The sequence below is a fragment of the Lethenteron reissneri genome, unplaced genomic scaffold (assembly GCF_015708825.2).
Source record: "Lethenteron reissneri isolate LAM-NWPU_2019-01 unplaced genomic scaffold, ASM1570882v1 scaffold_1482, whole genome shotgun sequence".
Taxonomy (NCBI): domain Eukaryota; kingdom Metazoa; phylum Chordata; class Hyperoartia; order Petromyzontiformes; family Petromyzontidae; genus Lethenteron; species Lethenteron reissneri.
This window is the reverse complement of record NW_026891204.1, coordinates 35,883-61,882: the sequence shown is the minus strand read 5'-3', so window position 1 is coordinate 61,882 and position 26,000 is coordinate 35,883. Positions and strand designations below refer to the sequence as shown.

The 26,000-nt window shown below is 55.5% G+C and overlaps 2 protein-coding genes across 4 annotated transcripts; both read right to left on the bottom strand.

Annotated features, from left to right (window-relative positions):
* Positions 1–460: 460 nt before the first annotated feature.
* LOC133362444 (E1A-binding protein p400-like) lies at positions 461–3,870 on the bottom strand (the record flags this gene model as incomplete). The annotated part of the gene is made up of 4 exons (XM_061581392.1): positions 3,707–3,870; positions 2,868–2,987; positions 1,405–1,470; positions 461–601 (listed from the first exon to the last, which is right to left on the bottom strand). Coding segments are annotated over exons 1-4 (462 nt in total), but the record flags the coding sequence as incomplete, so codon positions are not given.
* A 2,858-nt stretch (positions 3,871–6,728) lies between these two features.
* LOC133362441 (transcription factor SPT20 homolog) lies at positions 6,729–22,516 on the bottom strand. 3 transcript variants are annotated; one of them, XM_061581389.1, is made up of 5 exons: positions 18,161–22,516; positions 17,180–18,091; positions 10,662–11,640; positions 10,453–10,539; positions 6,729–6,866 (listed from the first exon to the last, which is right to left on the bottom strand). In XM_061581389.1, exons 1-4 carry the CDS (start codon positions 18,449–18,451, stop codon positions 10,460–10,462), a joined length of 2,262 nt encoding a protein of 753 aa, XP_061437373.1. In that variant the 5' UTR covers positions 18,452–22,516; the 3' UTR covers positions 6,729–6,866; positions 10,453–10,459. The 3 variants fall into 3 exon arrangements, with proteins under 3 accessions (XP_061437373.1, XP_061437370.1, XP_061437372.1); XM_061581386.1 differs by having other exon boundaries at positions 17,180–18,458; positions 19,859–22,516; XM_061581388.1 differs by having other exon boundaries at positions 6,742–6,863; positions 17,180–22,516.
* Between the last annotated feature and the right edge of the window lie 3,484 nt (positions 22,517–26,000).

Below are 26,000 nucleotides of genomic sequence, written 5' to 3'. Positions count from 1 at the left end.
TGTCACTGTGTGGTGTGTCACTGTGTGTGTGTGGTCACTGTGTGTGTGTGTCACTGTGTGTGTGTGTGTCACTGTGTGTGTCACTGTGTGTGTGTCACTGTGTGTGTGTGTCACTGTGTGTGTGTGTGTCACTGTGTGTATGTGTGTGTGTCACTGTGTGTGTCACTGTGTGTGTGTGTCCTGTGTGTGTCACTGTGTGTGTCTTACTGTCTGTGTGTGTGTCTCTGTGTGTGTGTGTGTGTCTGTGTGTGTGTGTGTCTGTGTGTGTCACTGTGTGTGTGTGTGTCTGTGTGTCACTGTGTGTGTGTCACTGTGTGTCACTGTGTGTGTGTGTCACTGTGTGTCACTGTGTGTGCATCACTGTGTGTCACTGTGTGTGTCACTGTGTGTGTCACTGTGTGCATCACTGTGTGTGTCACTGTGTGATATAAAGCTGACCCAGGTAACCCCCCCCCCTTACCCGCCACATGTTTCCCCAGAACTGCGTCACGGCGCTGGCTGCGTGTCGAGCGAGTCTCCGCAGCGCCGCACCGCGCCGCGACTCCTCGCGCAGCCTCCTGGCCGCCTCGCGCTGCACGTGGCGAGACACCGACACGCACAGCTGCGTGGGGGGAGACACGGGGAGATGCGGGGAGACACGCGGAGGTGAGAGAGACACGGGGAGACGAGAGAGACACGAGACACGGGGAGGTGAGGGAGACACGGGGGAGACACCGACACGCACAGCTGCGTGGAGAGAGACACGGGGAGGTGAGAGAGACACGGGGGAGACACCGACACGCACAGCTGCGTGGGGAGAGACACGGGGAGGTGAGAGAGACACGGGGAGATGCGGGGAGGTGAGAGAGACACGGGGGAGACACCGACACGCACAGCTGCGTGGGGAGAGACACGGGGAGGTGAGAGAGACACGGGGAGATGCGGGGAGGTGAGAGAGACACGGGGGAGACACCGACACGCACAGCTGCGTGGGGAGAGACACGGGGAGGTGAGAGAGACACGGGGAGATGCGGGGAGGTGAGAGAGACACGGGGGAGACACCGACACGCACAGCTGCGTGGGGAGAGACACGGGGAGGTGAGAGAGACACGGGGACGTGTGTTGTGGTTGTTGTTGTGGTTGTTGTTGTGGTTGTGGTTGTTGTTGTGGTTGTGGTTGTTGTTGTTGTGGTTGTTGTTGTTGTGGTTGTTGTTGTTGTTGTGGTTGTTGTTGTGTTTGTTGTTGTTGTGTTTGTTGTTGTGTTTGTTGTTGTGGTTGTTGTTGTGGTTGTTGTGGTTGTTGTTGTGGTTGTTGTTGTGGTTGTTGTTGTGGTTGTTGTTGTTGTTGTGGTTGTTGTGGTTGTTGTTGTGGTTGTTGTTGTGGTTGTTGTTGTGGTTGTGTTTGTTGTTGTGTTTGTGGCCGCACCGTCTTGGCCGCAGCGATCTTCCATCGTCGCTCCTGGGCAAAGTCCTCAGCCATCCACTCCATCTCCTACACACAGACACACAGACACACAGACACACACAGTGACACACACACAGTGACACACACAGTGACACACACACAGTGACACACACACACACAGTGACACACACACACAGTGACACACACACAGACACACAGATACACACACAGTGACACACACACAGTGACACACACAGTGACACACACACAGTGACACATACAGTGACACACACACACACAGACACACAGTGACACACACAGTGACACACACAGTGACACACACACAGTGACACACATACAGTGACACACACACACACACAGACACACAGTGACACACACAGTGACACACACAGACACACGTACACACAGTGACACACACACACACAGTGACACACACACAGTGACACACACGACACACACACAGTGGCACACACACACACAGACACATACACACACACGTACACACACACACAGTGACACACACACACAATGACACACACACAGTGACACACACACAGTGACACACACACACAGACACACACACAGTGACACATACACACAGTGACACACACACAGTGACACACACGTACACACACACACAGTGACACACACGTACACACACACACACGTACACACAGTGACACACACACACACTCACCTGCAGCAGGCAGTCCCAGTGTGCGCGTGGACGTGGAGGGTCGGCCACACGCACACACACAGTGACACGTACACACACACACAGTCACACGTACACACACACACACAGTGACACACACACACACACTCACCTGCAGCAGGCAGTCCCAGTGTGCGCGTGGACGTGGAGGCTCTGCCACACGCACACACACAGTGACACGTACACACACACACACGTACACACACACACACACAGACACACACACACACACTCACCTGCAGCAGGCAGTCCCAGTGTGCGCGTGGACGTGGAGGCTCGGCCACACGCACACACACAGTGACACGTACACACACACACGTACACACACACACGTACACACAGTGACACACACACACACTCACCTGCAGCAGGCAGTCCCAGTGTGCGCGTGGACGTGGAGGGTCGGCCACACGCACACACACAGTGACACGTACACACACACACACGTACACACACACACGTACACACAGTGACACACACGTACACACACACACACGTACACACAGTGACACACACACACACTCACCTGCAGCAGGCAGTCCCAGTGTGCGCGTGGACGTGGAGGCTCGGCCACACGCACACACACAGTGACACGTACACACACACACACGTACACACAGTGACACACACACACACTCACCTGCAGCAGGCAGTCCCAGTGTGCGCGTGGACGTGGAGGGTCGGCCACACGCACACACAGTGACACGTACACACACACGTACACACAGTGACACACACACACACTCACCTGCAGCAGGCAGTCCCAGTGTGCGCGTGGACGTGGAGGGTCGGCCACGCGGGGCAGACGCTGCGGTGCCCACAACCCGGCCTTGCGCAGGCTCCACACTCGCTCCATCACGCTCGCCTCCTACACACACACACAGTGACACACACAGTGACACACACACACACACAGTGACACACACAGTGACACACACAGTGACACACAGTGACACACACAGTGACACACACACACAGTGACACACACACACACACACAGTGACACACACACACAGTGACACACACACACACACACAGTGACACACACAGTGACACACACACACAGTGACACACACAGTGACACACATAGTGACACACACACACAGTGACACACACAGTGACACACACAGTGACACACACACACAGTGACACACACACACGCACCGCACGCAGACACACACAGACTCACACCACACACACACATGCACACACAGACACGCACACACCACACACACACCACACATACACCGCACACACACACACGCACAGACACACGCACACACGCGCGCACACACGCAGACACACACACAAACCGCACACACACACACGCAGACACCTTAATAGACTGTAGGGTCAAGTGCTGTTAGTAACATTGAGTAGCACCACCTATGTACTCCCCCGTGTCTCCCCCGTGTCTCCCCCGTGTCTCTCCCCCGTGTCTCTCCCCCGTGTCTCCCCCGTGTCTCCCCCGTGTCTCCCCCGTGTCTCTCCCCCGTGTCTCCCCCGTGCCTCCCCCATGTCTCCCCGTGTCTCCCCGTGTCTCTCCGCGTCTCCCCGTGTCTCCCCAGTCCCCGTGTCTCCCCGCACCATCTGTGCCTGTCTTGCAGGGTCATCCTCCATCTTCACGTCTCCCCCGCGTCTCCCCGCGTCTCCCCGTGTCTCCCCGCGTCTCTCCGTGTCTCTCCGCACCATCTGTGCCTGTCTTGCAGGGTCATCCTCCATCTTCACGTCTCCCCCGTGTCTCTCCGTGTCCCCCCCATCTCTCCCCGTGTCTCCCCGCGTCTCCCCGTGTCTCCCAGTGTCTCCCCATCTCTCCCCGTGTCTCCCAGTGTCTCCCAGTGTCTCTCCGTGTCTCCCCATCTCTCCCCGTGTCTCCCAGTGTCCCCCCGTGTCTCTCCGTGTCCCCCCATCTCTCCCCGTGTCTCCGTGTCTCCCCGCGTCTCCCAGTGTCTCCCAGTGTCTCTCCGTGTCTCCCCATCTCTCCCCGTCTCTCCCCGTGTCTCTGTGTCTCCCCGTGTCTCCCAATGTCTCCCCACATCTCCCCGTATCTCCCCGTGTCTCCGTGTCTCCCCGCGTCTCTCCGTGTCTCCCCGCACCATCTGTGCCTGTCTTGCAGGGTCATCCTCCGTCTTCACTTCCTCATCCCCGGACAGCCGAGGAGGCGTTGTCACCGGCGTTGTCACCGTCACCGGCGTTGTCACCGGCGTCGTCACCGGGGTTGTCAACGGGGTTGTCACCGTCAGCGGTCGTGGTGGTGCCGGTAGCAGCGGAGCCGTCAGCTGGGCAGCGTCAGCAGCAGCAGCAGCAGCAGCAGCAGGAGCAGCAGCAGCAGGAGCAGCAGCAGCAGCAGGAGCAGCAGCACCAGGAGCAGCATCAGCAGCAGGAGCAGCAGCAGCAGCAGCTGTAGCAGCAGCAGCAGCAGCTGTAGCAGCAGCAGGAGCAGCAGTAGCAGCAGCTGTAGCAGCAGCAGGAGCAGCAGCAGCAGCAGCTGTAGCAGCAGCTGTAGCAGCAGCAGCAGCAGCTGTAGCAGCAGCAGGAGCAGCAGCAGCAGCAGGAGCAGCAGCAGCTGTAGCAGTAGCAGCAGCAGCAGGAGCAGCAGCAGCAGCTGTAGCAGCAGCAGGAGCAGCAGCAGCAGCTGTAGCAGCAGCAGGAGCAGCAGCAGCAGCAGGAGCAGCAGCAGCTGTAGCAGGAGCAGCAGCAGCAGGAGCAGCAGCAGCAGCAGGAGCAGCAGCAGCTGCAGCAGCAGCAGCAGCAGCAGGAGCAGCAGCAGGAGCAGCAGCAGCAGCAGCTGTAGCAGCAGCAGGAGCAGCAGCAGCAGGAGCAGCAGCAGCAGCAGGAGCAGCAGCAGCAGCAGGAACAGGAGCAGCAGCAGCAGCAGCAGCTGTAGCAGCAGCAGGAGCAGCAGCAGCAGGAACAGCAGCAGCAGCAGCAGGAGCAGCAGCAGCAGCAGGAACAGGAGCAGCAGCAGCAGCAGCTGTAGCAGCAGCAGGAGCAGCAGCAGCAGGAGCAGCAGCAGCTGTAGCAGCAGCAGCAGCAGGAGCAGCAGCAGCAGGAGCAGCAGCAGCAGCTGTAGCAGCAGCAGGAGCAGCAGCAGCAGCAGCAGCAGCAGCAGCAGGAGCAGCAGCAGCTGTAGCAGCAGCGTGGAGGAGGAGGAGGAGCGCTCGGGACGCCACGGCCGCCGCTGCAGGAAGTGCGGGTGGGGGCGGTGGGGTCGGAGGTCGTGGGAGACGGGGGGGGAGTGGTGGGGGGGGCGGTAGTGGGGGAGGAGAGGGGGGGGTCATGGGTTATGGCATCGTAGTGATCATCGTCCTGACCACAGCCTTCATCACCATCATCACCATCACCACCGTCACCACCGTCACCGTCACCACCGTCACCACCGTCACCACCATCATCGTCACCACCACCACCGTCACCACCACCACCACCGTCACCACCACCACCGTCACCACCGTCACCACCGTCACCACCACCACCGTCACCACCACCACCGTCACCACCACCACCGTCACCACCACCACCGTCACCACCGTCACCACCGTCACCACCACCACCGTCACCACCACCACCGTCACCACCACCACCGTCACCACCGTCACCACCGTCACCACCGTCACCACCACCACCGTCACCACCACCACCGTCATCGTCACCACCACCACCGTCATCGTCACCACCGTCACCACCACCACCACCACCACCACCGTCACCACCACCACCGTCATCGTCACCACCGTCACCACCACCACCACCGTCATCGTCACCACCACCACCGTCATCGTCACCACCGTCACCACCACCACCACCACCACCACCGTCACCACCGTCACCACCGTCACCACCACCACCACCACCACCACCGTCACCACCGTCACCACCGTCACCACCGTCACCACCGTCACCACCGTCACCACCACCACCGTCACCACCACCACCGTCACCACCACCACCGTCACCACCGTCACCACCGTCACCACCGTCACCACCGTCATCGTCACCACCGTCACCACCGTCACCACCACCACCGTCACCACCACCACCGTCACCACCACTCACGTTGGCCGCTGCCACCACCAGCGGCAGGCGATGCGGTCGTCACGGCGACCGCCGACGCCGTTGCCATGGGAGACGGCAGCTGGGGCGACGCCGATGACGTCACCGACGACGACGCCATCGCCACTGCTGATGACAGCGACGCTGATGATGATGGTGGTGGTGGTGCTGATGATGGTGGTGGTGGTGGTGCTGATGGTGGTGGTGCTGCTGATGATGGTGCTGGTAGTGTTGCTGATGATGGTGGTGCTGCTGATGCTGGTGGTGCTGATGATGCTGGTGCTGATGGTGGTGGTGCTGATGATGATGGTGGTGGTGCTGCTGCTGCTGATGCTGATGGTGGTGCTGATGATGCTGATGCTGATGGTGGTGCTGATGATGCTGATGGTGGTGCTGCTGCTGCTGCTGCTGATGGTGGTGGTGCTGCTGCTGATGCTGGTGGTGCTGATGATGCTGGTGCTGATGGTGGTGGTGCTGATGATGATGGTGGTGGTGCTGCTGCTGATGCTGGTGCTGATGATGCTGATGATGATGGTGGTGCTGATGATGCTGATGATGATGGTGGTGCTGCTGCTGCTGCTGATGATGGTGGTGGTGCTGCTGCTGATGATGGTGGCGCTGATGATGGTGCTGATGAGGAGGGAGCAGTTGTGGGAGCGGTGCATGGGCAGATCCTCAGCACGGCACCCTCCTGCTACGGGGGAAGGGGGGGGGCAGAGGTCACTCACCGATGACCCACACAGAGGTCACATCCGGCCATCACGGTTGGTTACGTACGGACCCAGAGACACCCAGAGACACCCAGAGACACCCATAGAGACACCCAGAGACACCCAGACCCAGAGACCCACAGAGACACCCAGACCCATAGAGACCCATAGAGACCCACAGAGACACCCAGAGACACCCATAGAGACACCCAGAGACACCCAGACCCATAGAGACCCATAGAGACCCATAGAGACCCATAGAGACCCACAGAGACACCCAGACCCATAGAGACCCACAGAAACACTCAGACCCATAGAGACCCACAGAGACACCCAGACCCATAGAGACCCACAGAGACACCCACAGAGACCCACAGAGACACCCAGACCCATAGAGACCCACAGAGACACCCACAGAGACCCACAAAGACACCCAGACCCATAGAGACCCATAGAGACACCCAGACCCATAGAGACACCCACAGAGACACCCAGACCCATAGAGACCCATAGAGACCCATAGAGACCCACAGAGACACCCAGACCCATAGAGACCCATAGAGACCCACAGAGACACCCAGACCCATAGAGACCCATAGAGACCCACAAAGACACCCAGACCCAGAGAGACCCACAGAGACACCCATCCCATAGAGACCCACAGAGTCCCACAGACCCATAGAGACCCACAGAGACACCCAGACCCATAGAGACCCATAGAGACCCATAGAGACACCCAGACCCATAGAGACACATAGAGACCCATAGAGACACCCACAGACACCCAGACCCACAGAGACCCACAGACCCAGAGACCCATAGAGACCCATAGAGACACCCACAGACACCCAGACCCACAGAGACCCACAGACCCAGAGACCTACAGAGACACCCACAGAGACCCACAGAGACACCCAGACCCATAGAGACCCACAGAGACCCATAGAGACACCCAGACCCATAGAGACCCACAGAGACACCCAGACCCATAGAGACCCATAGAGACACCCACAGACACCCAGACCCACAGACCCATAGAGACCCATAGAGACACCCAGACCCATAGAGACCCATAGAGACACCCAGACCCATAGAGACCCATAGAGACACCCAGACCCATAGAGACCCATAGAGACACCCAGACCCATAGAGACCCATAGAGACACCCAGACCCATAGAGACCCATAGAGAAACCCAGACCCATAGAGACCCACAGAGACACCCAGACCCATAGAGCCCATAGAGACCCAGACCCATAGAGACCCATAGAGACACCCAGATCCAGAGATCCACAGACACCCAGATAGCCACAGAAACCCACAGAGACCCACAGACCCACAGAGACCCACAAAAACCCAGACCCACAGAAACCCACAAGACACCCAGACCCACAGAAACCCACAGACACCCAGACCCACACAGACACCCAGACCCACAGAGACCCACAGACACCCAGACCCACAGAGACCCACAGACACCCAGACCCATAGAGACCCACAGACACCCAGATCCACAGAGACCCACAGACACCCAGACCCACAGAAACCACTCACTCACCACTCACTCACCCTCACCACTCACTCACTCACCACTCACTCACTCACTCACCACTCACTCACCACTCACTCACCACTCACTCACTCACCACTCACCACTCACTCACCACTCACCACCTTCACCTGTCGGGGGAGGTCACCACTCACTCACCACTCACTCACCACTCACTCACTCACCACTCACTCACTCACCACTCACTCACTCACCACTCACCACCTTCAACTGTTGGGGGAGGTCACCACTCACTCACCACTCACTCACTCACCACTCACTCACCACTCACTCACTCACCACTCACCCACCACTCACCACCTTCACCTGTTGGGGGAGGTCACCACTCACTCACCACTTACTCACTCACCACTCACTCACTCACCACTCACTCACCACTCACTCACTCACCACTCACTCACTCACCACTCACTCACCACTCACTCACCACTCACCAACCACTCACCACCTTCACCTGTCGGGGGAGGTCACCACTCACTCACCACTCACTCACTCACTCACCACTCACCCACCACTCACTCACCACTCACTCACCACTCACTCACCACTCACCAACCACTCACCACCTTCACCTGTCGGGGGAGGTCACCACTCACTCACCACTCACTCACTCACCACTCACCCACCACTCACTCACTACTCACCCACCACTCACTCACCACTCACTCACTCACTCACCACTCACTCACTCACCACTCACTCACTCACCACTCACTCACTCACGACTCACCACCTTCACCTGTCGGGGGAAGTCACCACTCACTCACCACTCACTCACCACTCACCCACCACTCACTCACTCACCACTCACTCACCACCACCACTCACTCACCACTCACTCACTCACTCACCACTCACTCACCACTCACTCACTCAACACTCACTCACCACTCACTCACCACTCACTCACTCACCACTCACTCACCCACCACTCACCACTCACCCACCACTCACTCACTCACTCACCACTCACCCACCACTCACTCACTCACCACTCACTCACCACTCACTCACTCACCACTCACGACTCACCCACCACTCACTCACCACTCACTCACTCACTCACCACTCACTCACTCACCACTTACTCACCACTCACTCACTCACCACTCACTCACCACTCACTCACCACTCACTCACGACTCACCACCTTCACCTGTCGGGGGAGGTCACCACTCACTCACCACTCACTCACTCACCACTCACTCACTCACTCACCCACTCACCACTCTCCCACAACTCACTCACTCACCACTCACTCACCCACTCACCACTCACCCACCACTCACCACCTTCACCTGTCGGGGGAGGTCACCACTCACTCACTCACTCACCACTCACTCACTCACTCACCACTCACTCACCCTCACCACTCACTCACCACTCACTCACCACTCACTCACTCACTCACCCACTCACTCTCCCACAACTCACTCACTCACCACTCACTCACCCTCACCACTCACTCCCCCCCAGAGGTCGCAACCGGGTACCCGATACCCGTACCCTACCCGATACCCGTACCCTACCCGATACCCGTACCCTACCTGATACCCGTACCCTACCCGATACCCGGCTATCCGTACCCGGCCGGGTACGGGTACGGGTACCTGTTTGCGACCCTGGTGCGGCCGGGTACGGGTAAGGAATCAAAACCCGTTTGCGACCTCTGCCTCCCCCCTCACACACCATCACCACTCACCCACCCCCCCACTCACCCTCACCACTCACCCCCCCCCTCACCACTCACCCACCCCACTCACCCTCACTCACCCCCCCTCACTCACCCCCCACTCACCCTCACAACACTCACCCATCTCCCCCCCTCACCACCACTCGCTCACCGCTCTCACCCACCCCCCCATCACCACCCACCCCCCACTCACCTTCACCACTCGCTCACCGCTAGCTCACCACACTCACCCATCCCCCCACCACCGCTCACCCCCCACTCACCTTCACCACACTCACCCCCCCTCCCCCCTCCCTCACCGCTCTCACCTCGTCGTTAATCACGCGGCACCTCGACTCGTCCACCAGGACTCCACCACCACCACCACCTCCACCCTGCTGCTGCTGCTGTTGCTTCTCCACCACCACCACCACCGCACCACCACCACCACCACCACCACCACCACCGCCACCACCGCCACCACCGCCACCACCGCCACCACCGCCACCACCGCCGCCACCGCCGCCACCGCCGCCACCACCGCCACCGCCACCACCACCGCCACCGCTCTCCAACTCGTTCTGCTGCAGCGTGGCGACGGCCGAGTGTCCGGGCCTCCGACAGAAGGCCGGGAAGTCCACCATGTTGCCGCCCCCCTTGAGGAAGAGCGCCTCCCGCAGCAGGCGGCGGTGTCGTCCTCCAAGTCCTTCTAGCTGCGCACGCCGCACCTCCGCCACGCTGCAGCGCAGACGCAGCTGCTGCAGCAGCAGCAGGGCACCACCACCACCGCCACCACCACCGCCGCCACCACCACCACCACCACCACCGCCGACATGCTGCGGCAGCAGCTGCCCCCGAGTCAGGCTGCTGAGCTGCGGAGAGACGCCAGCGATACTAACGCCGCTGCCGGGGCGAGCGCCGCCAGCGCCGGGCCCCAAGTGGCGCACCGTCCCTCCGGGGAGAGCCGCGGGCAAACGGCGCTCACGCGGCGCTCCCGGCAAACTCCCGGTAGTGGCTAGCGACGCCCCACCGGGAGAAGCGCTTCCCGCGGTGATCCCAGCGGTGCTTCCGACGCTTCCGATGCTTCCCGCGGTGATCCCAGCGGCGCTTCCGATGCTTCCAGCGGCGCTTCCGATGCTTCCAGCGGCGCTGCCGAGAACCGGAGCCGGCGCTTCTTGCTGCAGCGTGACGGTGCTTGGCAATACAAACTGTTGCTGCTGCTGTTGCTGTTGCTGCTGCTCCTGCTGCTGCTGTTGCTGCTGCTGCTGCTGCAGCTGCTGCTGCTGTTGCTGCTGCAGCTGCTGTTGCTGCTGCTGCAGCTGCTGCTGCTGCAGCTGCTGCTGAACGCCGGGGCTAACGCCGCTGGTGGTGGTGGTGGTGGTGGCGATGGAAGGGGTCGGGTTGGTGGTGGCTGCTGCTGTTGATCGGGAAGCTGCCAACGTGGTGGTGGTGGTGGTGGTGGCGGCAGCCGTGGCGGATGACAGGACCCTCTGGAGGCTGACCGGAGCAGCGGAGAGCTGTGGGGGTACGGAGCACGGCTGTCATGGTTACTGTCGCCAGCGGCGGGATTGATCACCGTAGCGGCCGCAACACTCTGTGTCATCATCGTCGTCGTCATCGTCGACATCGTCATCGTCGTCATCATCGTCATCGTCATTGTCGTCGTCGTCACCATCATCATCACCATCATCATCACCATCATCACCATCATCACCACCATTACCATCATCATCGTCGTCATCACCATCACCATTCACCAACACCATCGCCATTGTCATCATCATCACCGTCATCATCAACACCATCATCATCACCATCGTCATCACCATCGTCGTCATCACCATCGTCGTCATCACCATCACCATTGTCATCATCATCACCATTGTCATCATCACCATCATCATCACCATCATCATCACCATCGTCGTCATCATCATCACCATCATCACCATCATCATCACCATCATCATCACCATCATCATCACCATCATCATCACCATCATCAACACCATCGCCATTGTCATCATCGTCGACGTCATCATCATCGTCATAACCGTCATCGTCATAACCGTCATCATCACCATCATCATCAACACCATCGTCATCACCATCGTCATCATCACCATCAGCAGCAGCATTGATCACCAAGGTAAAAAGATCACGCCGCTCGACTGATTCGGAGTAAGACCTCTGCTGTCAAACCGGAGCCGACTCTGGGTCCAACACACCATCAAGACAAAGATCCCCCGTGTAGCCTTAACAGACTGTAGGGGCAAGTGCTGTTAGCGAGTAGCACCTATGAAGGCCGGCACGGCACACGAGGGGGTGGGTGGCCAGCACCACGCCCGGCCGCCTTTGTCTCCCCAGTGGCGATGTTTACACACCGCACCAGGTACTCATTTGAGGCCGAGTCGACCTAGGGGAGGCCCGGGACCAGTTCAGATAATCGTCACTGTTGGTGTTGGCCGTGAGCGGGAATCGAACCCGGGTTGCCGGGTTCATAACGCAGCGCGCTAACCGCTGCACCACCGCTCCACAGTCATACACACACAGACACACACCTGTACACACACACACCTGTACACACACAGACACACACCTGTACACACACACACCTGTACACACACAGACACACAGACACACACCTGTACACACACAACAACAACAACAACCGCCATTCGCCACTAAGTGGCGGTGACGTCACCACGATGCTTGTGCCAGGCCAAGTGCACCTTGAGGCCACGTGAAGTGTCGAAAGCCCGCTGGCAGGAGGTCACGGGGCAGACCCAGGTGCCACTGGTCGACTGACCGAGATGACCGAGATGACTGGCTGATGCACCACCTGTGCCCCCTACTGTGCCAACTTGCTGTGCTTTAGCCACCCGGCGCTCCGCTCGTTGTTGTGAGCGTCGCTCCTCCGCCCTCCGTTGTTGTTGGAGGGCGACTGCCTCCAACTGCCCAGTAGCGTCCTTCACGAGCCTCCTCCACTGAGGCCGATCTTGACACCGCTGGTACCAGTCATCGGCAAGTCCACTCAGCTCCACGTCCTCCTGTACCACATCACTCCATCTCTTCTCCAGCCCGTGCCGCGCCCGTCTAGCCCCCTCGATCCGGCCGAACAAAAGCTGTTTAGGCATGCGGTGGCTGGGCATGCGGGCTACATGACCCAGCCAACGCAGCCTTGCCTGCCGGAGGAGCTCACTGATGGGACTTTGCCCAGATCTTTCAAGGATTTGTGAGCTCCTCACACAATCCAGCCTGGTTAAACCCAGGATGGATCGTAGGCAGGCCAGCCTAAATGTTTCCAACCGGCGAAGATGCTCCACCAGGGGGGTCCACGTCTCGCAAGCGTAGAGAAGGGAGGGAATGACCGTGGCCGAGAAGACCTGAAGCTTCGTGCGGAGCGACAGACCAGGTAGCTTCCACACAGCGTTACGCAACCGATGAAAAGATATTGCCGCTCGACTGATTCGGAGTGAGACCTCTGCTGATAGACTGGAGCCGGTCATAAGCACACTGCCCAGGTATGGGAAACTCTCCACTCTCTCCACAACTGCCCCATCACCAATTGGGAGTTGTGGGGGTGGAGTGTCCGATGGTACAAAATACCCAGGCAGGTGCTTGGTTTTGGTGGGGCTGATGGTAAGGCCCCACCTCTTAGTGGCACGCTCCAGTCTCAGCAGCAGCGCCTCCAACTCCTCTTCTGAATGAGCAGCTATTACCAAATCATCGGCATACATAACGTGGTTGACCAATAGGGAGCCATCCCTTGATCGCACCCGGGCGTCGATCAGCCTCCCATTATATCTGTACCAAACGGAAATTCCCCCGGTACAGCTATTGAAGGCTTCACGAACTACGCGGTCAAAATAGATGTTAAATAATGTGGGAGCCAGAGGACATCCCTGTCGCACCCCAAGGTGTACAGGGAAAGGCTCCGACTCCCGGCCACGTAGTTTTACCCGGGCCCGCTCACCATCATGAAGGTCCTTAATGATCGTGAGCAGAGGGTCAGGGACTCCGAAAGCACGAAGAACAACCCAGAGTCCAGTCCTACTGATGGTATCATAGGCCTTGACCAGGTCAATAAAGCAGAGATGTAGGTCTTTTTGGAATTCCCTACACCTCTGCTGTAGCAGACGGACAGAAAATATGGCATCTGTGCAGGACCGCCCTTTCCTGAAACCGCATTGGGGCTCCGCAAGCCCCTCCTCAGCGTGCCTAGCAAGGCGATGTTGAATAATCCTTGCCAGGACCTTACCCGGCACACTGAGGAGTGAGATGCCCCTGTAGTTGTTACAGTCTGTGCGGTCCCCCTTCTTAAAGAGGGGGACCACCAGGGCATCCTTCCAGTCCTGCGGAACCCGTCCAGTGGTCCAGACTGTTGTTATGATGTCATATAGGGCAGTCTGTGCACAAACGCCACCCTCCCTCAGCATTTCGCTTGGGAGATCATCTCTGCCCGGTGCCTTCCCTGGTCTCAGACTCCGGATCGCCCTCAGTACTTCCTCAACAGCTGGAACCTCAGCCAGCCACTCACAGGGGGTGACCTCTTCCAATATTTGAGGCACCGCAGCCTCAGCAGGGTTATCCCCACTTTGTGCCATGATGTTTTCCTGGCTGAGAGAATTTCCCTCCCCCAGGACCTCACAGAAATGCTCAGCAAATCTGCAAACCTGTTCCTGGGGGTCGGAGATTGGATCACCGTTTTTTCCTCTAATGATGGTAATAGGTGTGGCGCTGCAGGTTACTTTTTTGATGGAGTTAAATAGTGATTTGTGATCACGGGCCACTGAGGCAGACTCCATCTCCTCAGCAACCCGCGACCACCACCCATCCTTACAACGCCTTACGGCTCTCCGAACTTCCGAGCGAAGGCTGCGGTAAACCTCCTCATTCTCTGACGTGGGATGCTGTAGGCGATGAGAGTGGGCCTGTCGCTTTTTCTCAATTAACCTGAACACCTCCTCTGTCAGCCAGGGTTTCTGGGGAGGTCTGGACCGCGTACCCAAAGCAGCCATTGCAGCTGCATGAGTCACAGTCCTAAACCTCGCCCATTTACCCTCGACATCAGGTGGAGTGGGGGACGATGCCAACCCCAGCTGCAAGCGATGATGAAATTCTCGCTTGCAACTTTCATCAGCTAACTGAGACCAGGCCACTTTTGGTTGGAATGGGATCCTGGGTGTACACCCACCACCGGAGTGGAAGAAAGGCAGGCGCATCTTACAGATGACTAGTCGATGGTCAGAGGACAGATCAGCTCCACGGTAGGTCCTGGTGTCAAGGACATGGGTTCGCATCCGCTGGTCCGTCACTATGTAGTCCAGCAGATGTTCTTGCTTGGACCCGGCATGTATCCATGATGTTGTGTGGATGCGCCGATGCCGGAAGAGCGTGTTGGTAATTACAAGCCCATGGGCTGCACAAAAATCTAGCAGCCTCCTACCGTTATTATTGAGCTGATCTGGCCCATGCCTTCCAATCACTCCAGACCAGGTGTCAGCATCATGACCAACTCGGGCATTGAAGTCACCCAACAAGATGACTCTGTCCCGAGTGGCCACTTTAGCCAGCACCTGTGACAGGAGGTCATAGAAAGCGTCTGACTCATCGGCTTTGCTTGCATCCCTCCACGGATGTTCGTCTTCGGTGGGGGCATAAGTAACCACGACCACCACTCCTCGCCTCTGGTTGATGGGAAGGCGAGCCCAAAGTATCCTGGGGCTTACAGCTTCCCACACCTCACCGCCACGCTCCCACGCCCCCTTCATTCTTTTGTTCAGAAGAAGAGCCACACCCTGTTGTTTGGCAGTCTCCTGCCCCGAGTAGAGGACTGTCCACCCCTCATGGTGGCAGGAGCCAGAACCGGTCCACCGGACCTCCTGAATGCCACAGAGATCCAGGCGGTACCGGTCCAGCTCCCGACAGAGGAGTGGCAGCCTCTCCTCCGCAGTGAGCGTTCGAACATTCCACGTGGCCATCCGCAATGGTTTTTTGTTGTTTCTGGAGGAGCCCCGAGGGTGAAAATTCAATCTCCTGGCTCCGCCAAATGGGGTTTGGCCAGGAGACGTCATAAAAGCCTGACCCCCCGGGGCCTCCGGCACAAGCTTATTTGTTACAGATTTATGTTTAATTCGTGGTTTAGTGGTAATGAATTGAAGGTGGAGGGGTTACCAGCCCCTCACACCCGTCCAGAGCCCCCGTTTAGCCACTGTGGTGGTCACAGACGCCATGAGGGGAGAGGCCAATGGGCATTGGCCCTCCCCCCACAGCACTGCCCACGACAGTGTTGCCCGTCCGGCACCGCGAGGAGGTAGGAGGTTGTTTTGCCGGACAGGTGTGTGTGTACACACACACACACCTGTACACACACACACCTGTACACACAGACACACACCTGTACACACACAGACACACACCTGTACACACACAGACACACACCTGTACACACACAGACACACACCTGTACACACACACACACCTGTACACACACACATGCACACTCGCACACACTCACGCACACTCACGCACACACACACACTCACGCACACACTCACGCACACTCACACACTCACACGCACACTCACACACTCACACGCACACACTCACACTCACGCGCACACACTCACGCGCACACACTCACACTCACGCGCACACTCACGCGCACACACTCACGCACACTCACACACTCACGCGCACACACTCACGCGCACACACTCACGCACACACACTCACACACTCACGCACACACACTCACGCACGCACACACTCACACGCACACACTCACACGCACACACTCACACTCACGCGCACACACTCACGCGCACACACTCACGCACACTCACTCACACACACGCACTCACACACACTCACGCACACTCACACACACTCACACACGCACGCACACACACACTCACTCACGCACACTCACGCGCACACACACAGGCACACACTCACGCACACACACACACTCTCACACACTCACGCACACACACGCACACACGTAACAGCCCTCCACGTAGCGCCAACGTCCGTGCGACGTTGCAGCCGTACCTGTATGAACGACGTGCAGGGCACCTGTTTGAACCTTTGGTGAACAGCGCACGGTGCGGAGACTTGCTGCTGCTGCTGCTGTTGCTGCTGCTGCGGCTGTAAAAGAACTTGCTGCTGCTGCTGCTGCAACATAAACTGCTGCTGCTGCAGCAGCACCTGCTGTTGCATGAGCTGCTGCTGCTGCTGCTGCTTGTGCTGTACCAACTGCTGCTGCGTGCCCTGTTGCGCCACCTGTTTCAATATCTTCTGCGGAAGCTGCTGCTGCCGCTGCTGCGCTACGTGTTGGAGTACCACCTTCTGCTGCTGCTGAGTCATTACCTGCTGCTGCTGCTGCAGGCTCTGCTTCAACACCGCATGCGGCGACAGCAGCTGCTGCTGTTGCTGCTGCTGCATCAGTTTCTGAAGGGCGGGCTTGGCGAGCTGTTGCTGGAGACCCTGTTGTGGCCCCACAACATACTGCTGCACCGTGAAGCTGGTAGGTTGCTGTGGCCGTTGCTGCAGCAGTTGGGGCTGCTGCTGCGGCTGCTGCTGCTGCAATGGAGACTTGCGGGCTGTCTGCTGCTGCTGTATCTGCTGCTGCAGCTGTTGTTGCTGCAGCTGCTGTTGTTGTTGCTGCTGCTGTTGCAGCTGCTGTTGCAACAGCTGCGCAGGCTGCACGACCGCCTGCTGCGGCTGCTGCTGCTGCTTCTGTTGTTGTGCCCCTGCTTGTGTTAGTTCCTTGCTCATGATGGCTTGCTGCTGCTGCTGTTTCACCAGCTGTTGTAGCTGCTGCTGCTGCCTAGCTTGCGGCTGCAGCAGCAGTTGCTGTGGCTGCTGTATTTGCTTAACCTGCTGCAGCTGCTGCTGTTGCTTTGGCTGCTGTTGCAGCGGTGCCTGCTGCTGTATTTCCTTCCCCTGCTGCTGTTGAACTTGCTGCTGCTGCTGCTGTTGCTGCTGCAGCTGTGCCTGCAGCTGTATTTCCTTCACCTGCTGCTGCTTAACTTCCTGCTGTTGCTGCTGTGCCTGCTGTCCTACTTGCAGCTGCTGCTGTTGCTGCTTGACCTGCAGTTGCTGCTGTTGCTGCTGTTGCTCCTGTAACTGCTGCTGCTGCTGTTGCTCCTGTAACTGCTGCTGCTGCTGTTGCTCCTGTAACTGCTGCTGCTGCTGTTGCTCCTGTAACTGCTGCTGCTGTTGTTGTTGTTGTTCCACCGTTCTCTCCTCCTCCTCCACTTCCTCGTCCCCCTTCTCGTCTGCGGCCGGAGCAACGCTGTCACCCCCTCCTCCCGCGCTCATCGTAGCCCTGCACCTCAGAGTTCAAAGTTGCACGCGTTAGGTACGTAGCCCTGTGAGCCATTCGGCTCTTGAATCGGGTGCAACCGCAACAAACAAAAAACAAAGACTCAACACTACCCATAGACTCAACACTGCGCCATAGACTCAACACTACCCATAGACTCAACACTGCCCCATAGACTCAACACTGCCCATAGACTCAGCACTGCACCATAGACTCAGCACTGCACCATAGACTCAGCACTGCACCATAGACTCAGCACTGCACCATAGACTCAGCACTGCCCATAGACTCAGCACTGCACCATAGACTCAACACTGCACCATAGACTCAACACTGCACCATATACTCAACACTGCACCATAGACTCAACACTGCCCGTAGACTCAACACTACCCGTAGACTCAACACTGCACCATAGACTCAACACTGCACCATAGACTCAACACTGCCCATAGACTCAACACTGCCCATAGACTCAACACTACCCGTAGACTCAACACTGCACCATAGACTCAACACTGCACCATAGACTCAACACTGCACCATAGACTCAACACTGCACCATAGACTCAACACTGCACCATAGACTCAACACTGCACCATAGACTCAACACTGCCCCATAGACTCAACACTACCCATAGACTCAACAATACCCATAGACTCAGCACTACCCATAGACTCAACACTACCCATAGACTCAACACTGCCCATAGACTCAACACTGCCCATAGACTCAACACTGCACCATAGACTCAACACTGCACCATAGACTCAACACTGCACCATAGACTCAACACTGCACCATAGACTCAACACTGCACCATAGACTCAACACTGCCCCATAGACTCAACACTACCCATAGACTCAACAATACCCATAGACTCAACACTACCCATAGACTCAACACTACCCATAGACTCAACACTGCCCCATAGACTCAACACTACCCATATACTCAACACTACCCATAGACTCAACACTGCACCATAGACTCAACAATACCCATAGACTCAACACTACCCATAGACTCAACACTACCCATAGACTCAACAATACCCATAGACTCAACACTACCCATAGACTCAACACTGCACCATAGACTCAACACAGCATCAGACTCAACACTTACCACACTCAAAACACTGCACCACAGACAAACAAACACCAGACTCACGCTGCCCGTAGGACACGCGTCACCAAAGCGACCTTTAACAATTTAACTAAAACCGTTCAAGCACTAAACCCGTTCAAAAAGGAAATCCGTTCAAAAATAAAACTGTTAAGAAATAGAAAACTAAACTCGCCGCACACAACCGAGGCCTTGCCGCCGCAGGCTCCGCTAGGAAACTAGTCGAGGCCGCGCGAGGCCTACCCTCTGCACCGTCGTTTAAAGTCGCTCACCTCTCAGTCGGTCTCGAGCCTCATTAAGCTCGCGTCTAATGCTGGTCCCGCACCTCCGCTTACGTGAAGAACGCGGCGAGGATTGGAATCATCTCTTTATTTAAAAATCCCAAAAAATTTCTCTCCGCCCGTTTAAAATCTTCGGCGGGCTCCAAGCTTGTGGACGGGTGAGCTGATCCTGGCGCTGATTGGTCGGCGGCGGGGCACGTGACGAGGATCCCCCGCGCGGATTGGCTGTGTATTCGCTAGTCTGCTTTAGCCGGCGGTGGTGAGAAGAGGCGTTTGTAAATCGTGGAGCGGATAAGGGACTCCCCCCCTCTCCCCCCCCCACCCCCTCCCCCACTCTCCCTAATGTAAACTTTAATGTTATTGATATAATATTATTAAAGTAATTATTACGATTATAATTATGATAATTAAATGGTGTATATTATTACTATAGTAATATTATAGTAAGATGATTCTAATGATTATCATTTAATGTTATATATTAGTTAAATTCGATACCTTATCATAATGACCATATTACGTTATTAATATTATAATGATAATGATGATTATTTAATGCTATATGTTTGTTTCATTCATGCTAATATAACCCGACAACGCTGCCGACTAATTACACTATGTAACACAATTTTTGTTTGCTGGGTAAAAAGTGTTATTTATAAATTGCTTAAAGCCACAACAGAAAAGCAATATTTATCACCTGAAGATGGCCGCTTTTTTTGGGTCCGAAACGTCGTTTTTATTACCAAGATTTTATTTAACTCACTTCGTCTGTCTTCTTGGTTCTTTCGGTAAAGTCACGTAGAAGGGAAATAATAAAATAAGGAAAAAAAACATAATAAAATAAAATTTTATTATACAATACGTAGAAGGGAAATCATAAAATAAAAAAATAAAAATATTATAAAATACGTAGAAGGGAAATAATAAAATAATAAAAATTTAATATTATAAAATACTATTTTATTATAAAATACGTTAGAAGGGAAATAATAAATAAAAAAATTTAAATATTATAAAATACTATTTTATTATAAAATACGTAGAAGGGAAATAATAAAATAATAAAAATAAAACATCAGAAAATACAATTCTCACGACGTTTCGGCCACAACGCAAGCAGCCGTCCTCAGGTGAAGAACAGGTCTGTCGGAAAGACAGCGTCTGAAACTTCGTGAGAATTATTTTATGATGTTTTATTTTTATTGTTTTATTATTTCCCTTAAAAATAAAACATAATAAAATAATATAATATATTAAGATATTTTATTATTATATTATATTTTTACATTATATTATTTCATGATGTTTTATTTTTATTACTTTATTATTTCCCTTCTACGTAATGGCTTTACCGAAAGAACCAAGAAGATGAATCCCTGCAGTCACAAAAGCTTTAAATCAAAATTCCTCAAAAAAGACATCTTGTAGCTCAAATTTTACACACTTCCCAATATGATATCGACTGCAAACTTGGTATCGCTATCTCATACCGATGACCAGACTATATTCTATCATAAAAAAATTCAAAAACTTATATTTTAAAACTATCTACACGCTCCTTTTTAAATCCTTTATATTAAGTTCGCTTGCGTGCTTGCTTGCGTGCTTGCTTGCTTACGACCGTGCAAATCTTTCGGTCGTTTTTAACCCACATCCCGTGATCCAAGCGAGCTGACATTTTCCACACAGACTTGTTGTGCGTGACAATTAATTTTCGTGAAAAATAATTTCCAAAATTTTACACTGTTTAGGGAAAACAAATTAAATATTTAATTACCAATTGCTTAATACTGGCAGACAATCATCTGACCCATAGGTGGCAGCCATCTCAAGCCAGAGGACGAGAGGACTCTAGCCGCCACGCATATAAAGGATTTATAGTGAAAAACTTTGTTTTTACGGGTTTACTTGTTTAAGATCGACTGGAAGACGGTTTACTTTGACGATGTCTGAATGAAGGAGTCGTCTCGTTGGGCCAAAGCGTGCCACCGCGTGCGCTGCCTCCACGCTGTCGTTCTACGAAAACGCGGTAGTGGCATTCCTGACGAACAACGCGTTAGAGAAACATCGCGCGAGAAGAACTGATCTATGATACAGGGTAAAGGCAGAGTCCGCGATCACACGCGAGATGCGTCCGCAGGCTGGACAAAGACTGAGGGCGCGTGGGTAGCGGATCTAGAAGCATCCAGCAGCATCCCAACGCTTCGTGCGACGCTACGTGGTTCTGTTCACTCGATCTCGTTATATCCACTTTGCATCTGCGTTCTATCCAATTCGCATCCGCTTTATATGTAAGTTCCCCAATACATGAATCTCGTTGTATTGAATTCCCGTCACGAAAACAACACGCGTTACAGCAGAACAGAGTGTAACAACGTTCAACACAATTCTCACCCCCCTCCCTTAAAAAGACCACGTTACCCGAACCGTTGTCCCCAGTACGTCAGTAGAGCAGTCAGCCCACCCACCTGCCCCCCCCCCCCCTCTCTCTCTTGCCCGGGCCTTTGTATTATCGTCCGTGGAACACCTGTACCCCCTCCCTCTCTCTCGCCCTCCCTCGTGCTCTGTGACGGGCTCTTGTTGAATTTTTATTTTTTATATAAAAACTATTCAAGACAATACCGATAACCAGATCTCGGTGGTTCAAATCAATTTCAGCAACGCTTTCAAAGACAGGTGACAAATTCCCAGACCGTTCGGATCGAACCCAGACAGCAAACCCCAGGGTGAGGTCAGTAGCAGACTGAGACCCATCTGGACTCGAAGAAACAATGTTTTGTTTTTTTTCGATTTAAAGCTTTCGTGACTGCAGGGATCCATCTTCTTGGTTCTTTCGGTAAAGTCACGTAGAAAGGAAATAATAAAAATAAAACATAATAAAATAAAATAATATTATTTTATTTTGTTTTATTTTTATTATTTTATTGCTTAAAATAATATTATTTTATTTTATTATGTATTATTTTATTGCTTAAAATAATACTATTCTATTTTATTATGTTTTATTTTTATTATTTTATTGCTTCCCTTCTACGTGACTTTACCGAAAGAACCAAAAAAATGTTGTTTTGGGCCAGGCTCAAAATGTACCAGTCGTCCATGCGACCAAGTGTCACATGAGGGCAATGGCAGTGACACAGAGAACCCGCGTGTGGGTGAGGAGCAGGGAGCGTGCCTGTGCCTGTAGGACGCACTCGCATTACTGGCGTCTATAGTTCATCTACTGCATGACACAGAATCATAATTGTTTATTTACCCTTCTATCTGGCAACAAAACTGACACCATTTTACAAGGAGTCATGTTTGCATAGACCACAATACCTGCAGTCGTAATACAAACAAAACACACAACTCTGATCATGTTGTGCACTGTCCTTGAAAACGCCACCGCACCCCCCGTCAAGAGCTTACGTAGTGACGTCACCACGTATCAACTTGAGCTCTTAACGGAGTGACGTCACCAAACACACTCCCTACGCATTTTCTTGGTTCTTTCGGTAAAGTCACGGAGAATGGAAATGAAAAAATAATAAATATAAAACATAATGTTATTATTTTATTATGTGATATTTGTATTTATTTATGGGATTAATAAAATAATAATATTTTAACATAATACAATTATGTTTTATTTTTGTTATTTTAGTAATAAATAATAACAAATTTACATAATACAATTATGTTTTTTTTTATTTCCATTCTACGCGACTTTACCGAAAGAACCAAGATGAATCCCTGCAGTCACGAAAGTTTTAAATCGAAATCCCCCCCCCCCCCCGCATTCTCAAGAGATTCCGTAGTGACGTCACTTCATCACCCCGTCACCCCCCCCCTCAAGCCAATGAGCGAGTCACGTGACGTCACTTCATCACCCGTCACCCCCCCCTCAAGCCAATGAGCGAGTCGCGTGACGTCACTTCATCACCCGTCACCCCCCCCCCTCAAGCCAATGAGCGAGCCGCGTGACGTCACTTCATCACCCCGTCACCCCCCCCTCAAGCCAATGAGCGAGTCACGTGACGTCACTTCATCACCCGTCACCCCCCCCCCTCAAGCCAATGAGCGAGTCACGTGACGTCACTTCATCACCCGTCACCCCCCCCCCTTCAAGCCAATGAGCGAGCCGCGTGACGTCACTTCATCACCCGTCCACCCCCCCCCCCTCAAGCCAATGAGCGAGTCCACGTGACGTCACTTCATCACCGTCACCCCCCCCTCAAGCCAATGAGCGAGCCGCGTGACGTCACTTCATCACCCCGTCACCACCCCCCCCTCAAGCCAATGAGCGAGTCACGTGACGTCACTTCATCACCCGTCACCCCCCCCCCTCAAGCCAATGAGCGAGCCGCGTGACGTCACTTCATCACCCGTCACCCCCCCCCTCAAGCCAATGAGCGAGCCGCGTGACGTCACTTCATCACCCGTCACCCCCCCCCCCCTCAAGCCAATGAGCGAGCCGCGTGACGTCACTTCATCACCGTCACCCCCCCCCTCAAGCCAATGAGCGAGCCGCGTGACGTCACTTCATCACCCGTCACCCCCCCCCTCAAGCCAATGAGCGAGTCACGTGACGTCACTTCATCACCGTCACCCCCCCTCAAGCCAATGAGCGAGCCGCGTGACGTCACTTCATCACCCGTCACCCCCCCCCTCAAGCCAATGAGCGAGCCGCGTGACGTCACTTCATCACCCCGTCACCCCCCCCCCTCAAGCCAATGAGCGAGCCGCGTGACGTCACTTCATCACCCCGTCACCCCCCCCCCTCAAGCCAATGAGCGAGCCGCGTGACGTCACTTCATCACCCGTCACCCCCCCCCCTCAAGCCAATGAGCGAGCCGCGTGACGTCACTTCATCACCCGTCACCCCCCCCCCTCAAGCCAATGAGCGAGCCGCGTGACGTCACTTCATCACCCGTCACCCCCCCCCCCTCAAGCCAATGAGCGAGCCGCGTGACGTCACTTCATCACCCGTCACCCCCCCCCCCTCAAGCCAATGAGCGAGCCGCGTGACGTCACTTCATCACCCGTCACCCCCCCCCCCTCAAGCCAATGAGCGAGTCCGCTTGACGTCACTTCATCACCCGTCACCCCCCCCCCCTCAAGCCAATGAGCGAGCCGCGTGACGTCACTTCATCACCCGTCACCCCCCCCCCCTCAAGCCAATGAGCGAGCCGCGTGACGTCACTTCATCACCCCGTCACCCCCCCCCCCTCAAGCCAATGAGCGAGCCGCGTGACGTCACTTCATCACCCCGTCACCCCCCCCCCTCAAGCCAATGAGCGAGCCGCGTGACGTCACTTCATCACCCGTCACCCCCCCCCCCTCAAGCCAATGAGCGAGCCGCGTGACGTCACTTCATCACCCCGTCACCCCCCCCCCCCCTCAAGCCAATGAGCGAGCCGCGTGACGTCACTTCATCACCCCGTCACCCCCCCCCCCTCAGCCAATGAGCGAGCCGCGTGACGTCACTTCATCACCCGTCACCCCCCCCCCCCTCAAGCCAATGAGCGAGCCGCGTGACGTCACTTCCATCACCCGTCACCCCCCCCCTCAAGCCAATGAGCGAGCCGCGTGACGTCACTTCATCACCCGTCACCCCCCCCCCCCCCCCCCCCTCAAGCCAATGAGCGAGCCGCGTGACGTCACTTCATCACCCGTCACCCCCCCCCCCCTCAAGCCAATGAGCGAGCCGCGTGACGTCACTTCATCACCCGTCACCCCCCCCCCCCTCAAGCCAATGAGCGAGCCGCGTGACGTCACTTCATCACCCGTCACCCCCCCCCCCTCAAGCCAATGAGCGAGCCGCGTGACGTCACTTCATCACCCGTCACCCCCCCCCCCCTCAAGCCAATGAGCGAGCCGCGTGACGTCACTTCATCACCCGTCACCCCCCCCCCCCCTCAAGCCAATGAGCGAGCCGCGTGACGTCACTTCATCACCCGTCACCCCCCCCCCCTCAAGCCAATGAGCGAGCCGCGTGACGTCACTTCATCACCCGTCACCCCCCCCCCCTCAAGCCAATGAGCGAGCCGCGTGACGTCACTTCATCACCCGTCACCCCCCCCCCCCTCAAGCCAATGAGCGAGCCGCGTGACGTCACTTCATCACCCGTCACCCCCCCCCCCCTCAA

Bases quoted from the DNA above. Each gene is read 5' to 3' on its own strand.
- LOC133362441 (XM_061581386.1), bottom strand. From the start codon at position 18,451: ATGAGCGCGGGAGGAGGGGGTGACAGCGTTGCTCCGGCCGCAGACGAG. The intron at 11,641-17,179 runs GTACGGCTGCAA...GTACCCCCACAG, and splicing joins CCTGCACGTCGTTCATACAG to CTCTCCGCTGCTCCGGTCAG. The intron at 10,540-10,661 runs GTGGCGGCGGTG...GTGGTGGTGGAG, and splicing joins TGGTGGTGGCGGTGGCGGTG to AAGCAACAGCAGCAGCAGCA.